General features: G+C 31.1%; 1 protein-coding gene across 1 annotated transcript; it reads right to left on the bottom strand.

Annotated features, from left to right (window-relative positions):
• Nucleotides 1-1,276: 1,276 nt before the first annotated feature.
• LOC104119852 (uncharacterized) lies at nucleotides 1,277-3,936 on the bottom strand. Its single transcript, XM_009631446.3, has 5 exons — nucleotides 3,526-3,936; nucleotides 2,843-2,900; nucleotides 2,643-2,726; nucleotides 2,346-2,487; nucleotides 1,277-1,644 (listed from the first exon to the last, which is right to left on the bottom strand). The coding sequence occupies exons 1-5, from the start codon at nucleotides 3,872-3,874 to the stop codon at nucleotides 1,366-1,368; spliced, it is 912 nt and encodes a 303-aa protein (XP_009629741.1). The 5' UTR covers nucleotides 3,875-3,936; the 3' UTR covers nucleotides 1,277-1,365.
• Between the last annotated feature and the right edge of the window lie 1,090 nt (nucleotides 3,937-5,026).

Genomic DNA, 5,026 nt, shown 5'->3' with positions numbered 1-5,026 from the left:
AACTGAAAGATTCGATCTCAATCACTCAAATCAACTTCAAATGTGATCAAATTTCAGTATGAACTTCCAGAAGGTATTATAAGCAATATTTAATAACACGCACTTTGAATCAAACAAGAAATCTTCAAAAATAAAAATTGAGCTTCAAGCCAATAATGGTGGATATTTAAACACACATAAAACTTCAGATTTGGGAAGCTTACTCGAAGGTACTATAAGCAATATTTTATAGCACCCATATCGAATCAAACAACAAATCTTCAACATAAAATTTCAAATTCAGGAGCTTCAAGCTCAACAATGGTGGGTCTTCACGCACACACAAAAATCATAAGGAAAGGAGGTAGAGCAATTGCTTGGCCCTCTTAATGAAGATCGATTTGGCAGAGAAGAAGTAGATCCATTCAAGTCCACTATCATGTAAGCTTGCAAAAATGAAGCCAAATATTTTTAACATTCTGTACTTCAAATGAGAAGGCACATAGCTAATGGGTGGGCCGGGTAAATAGTTTGGATTGTATAGGTAGGAAAAATAAATAGTTTAGACTTGAATATTAAAAGGTAAATAGTTTATGCTTGACCGATATAAAGTGAGATTTTTCCCTGAATATAGTGTCTTTTGTAGGCTAAGCCCAGTATGTGAGGGTTGTTCTGCACCATCTTCCTAAAGTTTTTAGAAATCAAGAGTACTCTAACCGTTTTAATTTGTGACACTATTTTGTTAGTCTGTTCAAGAAATAGTGATACATTTTTATATATGAAAACTATTAACTTTAAACTTTTTATAATCATATAAATATTATGACATATTTAAGATAACAAATTTTGATGATGAATAATTAAACGATGTGATGGTTCATTAAATTTGTGAAGATTCAAAAGCATAGAGATAAAGTATATATTTTATTTAAATCAGTACTTAGCCAAAAATCACAAAGACTAAGGTCGGAATTTATTCACATTTAAGGGTTTAAAAGCGCAACTTTTCCAACCCGAGTATTTTGATATTCGCTTGAAGTACAAATACTAAAGTTCGATATTAGCCCTTAATGACATTCATGTTACAATTGAACATACCAAAGCATAACTCTTTTTTAAAATGCTTTTTGTCATTACACAGGTAAGAAATGAAAACGAAAGATGAAATTGTGACAATAAGAATGGAGCCACAATTGTGAATATTGTCGCCATAAACTAGATCATAACTTTTGGTGTACCGAAGACAATTAACATCTTAAGCAATGCGAGTAGCGGACATCAAGTGACAATCCAAAAATAAAAAATAAAGTGAGAGGTGTATTAAAAACTTATTTAATCTTTTCCGTAAAAAACAATGAAGAGAATTATAAATATGACTGAAATGTTTCAGACATGTCTCCAAGGTCTTTCAGCAAGATTTACACATTCTTTGTGTCTAAAACAATAAAGCAGATGATCAATTGTCATTCCTGCAGCTTGCATGAATGAATTTACGATCACTGGACCAACAAGTCGGAATCCTCGCTTCACCAAATCTTTGCTAATGCCTTCTGCTTTTGGTGTTCTCAGTGGAACGTTTCTTGCATTTCTAAATCTGTTAATTATTGGTTTATAATTCATATGGTTCCACATGTAGCAGCTGAAAGATCCAAACTCCTTCCCAATCTGCACATATATATGTATATATAAATAAACGAGTTTAAATTCTATGCATTGATGGTGTAAGAGAATTCTTATGCTATGGAATCGTCTAAAAAATAATTACAAGTAACTATTTATAAGGTTAGTAGTTTGAAAAGTAATTCAGACACCTACCACAACATGTTAGCTGTTAGGTTAGATTAAAAGTATACAAATCGTCAGCACTAGCATTGTATATATAAGTTAAATTCTAAATAAGAAAGCGTGCTAGAGTTGGGGCCGGGTGGGAATTACCAACTTGATTTGGTAAAAATGTGAGTTTACTTTCACATATGGCATTAACTTATCCGCTATAACAGTAAAATCAATTACTTTTTGCAATACTACCAAAAAAAACTTTACCTACCATTACAGTAAACTAACAAAACTACTTTTGTCATATAAAAGTAATTTAATTTTACCACTATAATAGTAAAATCATAAAACTATACACACTATAATAGTGAGTAAGATTTAATAACTTTACTGTTACAAATAGTTTCATGACTTCATTGCTACAATGGGTAAAGTTTAGAAATTTACTATAAAGTGGGAATAAAATTAAATTACTTTAATGTAACAAAATCAATTTTGTAAATTTACTGTTAAATAGATAATCTCAGAGAGCATACGTGAAATTAGCACTTGAAATTAACGTGTAAAAATATTGGTAAAATAGAACTTGCCTTGACTATGCATTTGGCGTTGTCAACTATTGATCTAACTCTATTTTCTGCTAACATGAGGGATGCACTCGAGACTATTTCTTTAATCTCCTTCTCCCCTATTTTTGCCACTTGCATCGCATTGAATCCAGCAAAACATTCTCTGTATTACCATACATTGAAAAGGATTCTTGAACTATATTTTACACGTGACCATTATATAATTATTATAAAATAAAGAGAAGAAAATTATTACAAAATTTTACACGTGACCATTAAGATCGAGCTAACGAAGTGGAAGTTAAATTAAAGTTGTACCTTATTAGTTCCCTTCTCTTTAAAATTTCAGTCCAATTGAAGTCCATCAGCAGTCCAGCCAATGAAAGTAGCTCGAACAATCGACTGCAGTGTGTGTGTACTTGACCAGTTACTAATATTCTCTTGTGAATTATCACGTACTAATTATTCACTAAATTTAATTAGTGAATATATATGCTGTAAAATATTAAACAACTTACTGGTCATCATAGACTGGAACACCCCAGCATTCATCATGGAACTGCACATAAACCTTATCTGTATATATAGCAAACTCAATGAGTCTTTTCCATAATTTACTTAGGAAGATCAATAATCCAATTAAGTCCTAATTTCATGCCCAATTTATTTTATGCCTCTAATGACAAAGACTTTTCACTGAGGAATGTATCACTAGGTCTTTACGCCACACACTAAGCTAAGAGAAAAGAACAAAAGTATATAATTACCGTGTAAAGGATGTTTACACTAACAATGTATTTCAATCAGTTATTACATGTTATTTAATTTACTATATATAATTTTTATGTTATAAAATTAGAATTACTACAAGACAATTAATATATGTTGTTGGAGGTCATCTTAACCAATCACATATATAGCAGTATAGCACAATCACTATATAGGAGTTAAACAAAAGAAAGAAAAAACTCTCATGCATGGTGGAAGCCCAGTTTAAATAAAAACAATTTAAAGAAAAACACTAAGAAACACTAGAATTATGTTCCTTTTTGTACTTCATACTAAGAATATTAGTTTTTTTTTAAAAAAAAAACTTTACACGAAGAAACAATAGATTATATTGGTTCAAAGAATGGTCGAGTAACAAATAAGAGTAGTATATCATATATTTGATGAAAGCAAAAATAGAAAAAGAATATACCACTGCTACTAGTTATCCAGCTGCACCTCATAAGCTCTTTCTCATGACTATGATAATTTAGAGCACGACTCACTTGTGGAAAAACACTTTTAATGGCTTTTGGAACTTCAGTTCTTTGAAAGGTCGAAGAGAAATTCTGATTATCTGAAGTTTGAGATAGAGATAACGAAAGAGAAGAAAGGGAATTAGTTTTATGAAGTTCTATTGGGTAAACTTTCTTCAAGTGTTTGGATAAATAAAATAAGTTATAATTCTTGCTTGGTTTCTCTCTTTCTTTTGAGCTACTACTACTACTGCTGCTGCTGTGTTTCTCTATTGCATATGATCTTCTTACATTTGGCTTAGACATATCTTTGAAGGAAGAACAAAAAAGGTAGTCTTTCGCTTTAATTTGGTGGATGTAAAGATGGTTCAAGTTTATAAAGATTAGACTTTGAAAGTGATGGAAAAAGTTGGTTGAATATGAATTTCATTACGAACGTACCTTTTTATATACTTATATCTCAAGCAACTCTTTTGACATAACATTTTAAGAAAGGGATAATTGCACTTTTAATTCTTCGATAAAATCTTGATTTTGCTTCTTGTAATATTTCACTTAGCATAATTAACGATCTAGTGTTTTTGGTCCCCATTAAATTATTTTGTAGAATTATATTACTCTCAAATAAGATATATGAAGTAATAGTACAAATTTGATATCATACATGGGTAATTAAATAATTTAACATTTAATAATTCGGTAAATTTATAAAGATTCTTAAGCAAAAGGAACAAAACTACATATTTCGATCAAATGAAGGTTAAATGTGCTTAACCAAACATCACAAGGACCAATTTCAAAATTTATCGGTATTTCGGGGACTAATACCTATACCTGTTAATCGGGCCGGACTGGCCCGTTTACAACCCGGTTCAATCCGGGTCAGCCCGGTACTATAGCGTTTGGGTGCTGGCTGGGCGGGGAGCGGGTTTTAGACGAACAATTTTTTAATACCAGTGCACCGGAACCTGCTAAGCCCGGTAACCCGTTAACAGGTTTGTAACGAGCTACAACCCGGTTCAACCTGGTATCCGTTAAGAAAATAGCTCACATACCCCTAATATTTGATAAATTACAATTTTAACCTTTTATAAACTATAAATAGCTCCCCTTCTTCATTTTTTCTCACAATTCACTCTCTTACTACTCTAATTCTCTCTTGATATTATTGATTATTGTTCTTAAATTCTCAATTACTTATTATTTCAAGTTTTATCAAATATTTAGTTTAGCCATTACAAAATTATTATTATCAAATATCAAGTATTTAAGTGAAGTGTGGTATCAAGTATCAACTACCAAGTATCGGCCTATCAATTGAAGTTTGATTTTTGATATCAAATTTAGTGCGGCATCCGGAATCCCGGTACACTCGTTCCATCTCTTTCTCTTCTTTGGTGTACACTTATTTATTATTTAATTTCTTAATTTAATTTACATAATGGATATATTTAGAGC

The sequence above is a fragment of the Nicotiana tomentosiformis genome, chromosome 4 (genome assembly GCF_000390325.3).
Source record: "Nicotiana tomentosiformis chromosome 4, ASM39032v3, whole genome shotgun sequence".
Lineage (NCBI taxonomy): Eukaryota > Viridiplantae > Streptophyta > Magnoliopsida > Solanales > Solanaceae > Nicotiana > Nicotiana tomentosiformis.
This window is presented reverse-complemented; position numbering and strand designations above follow the sequence as displayed.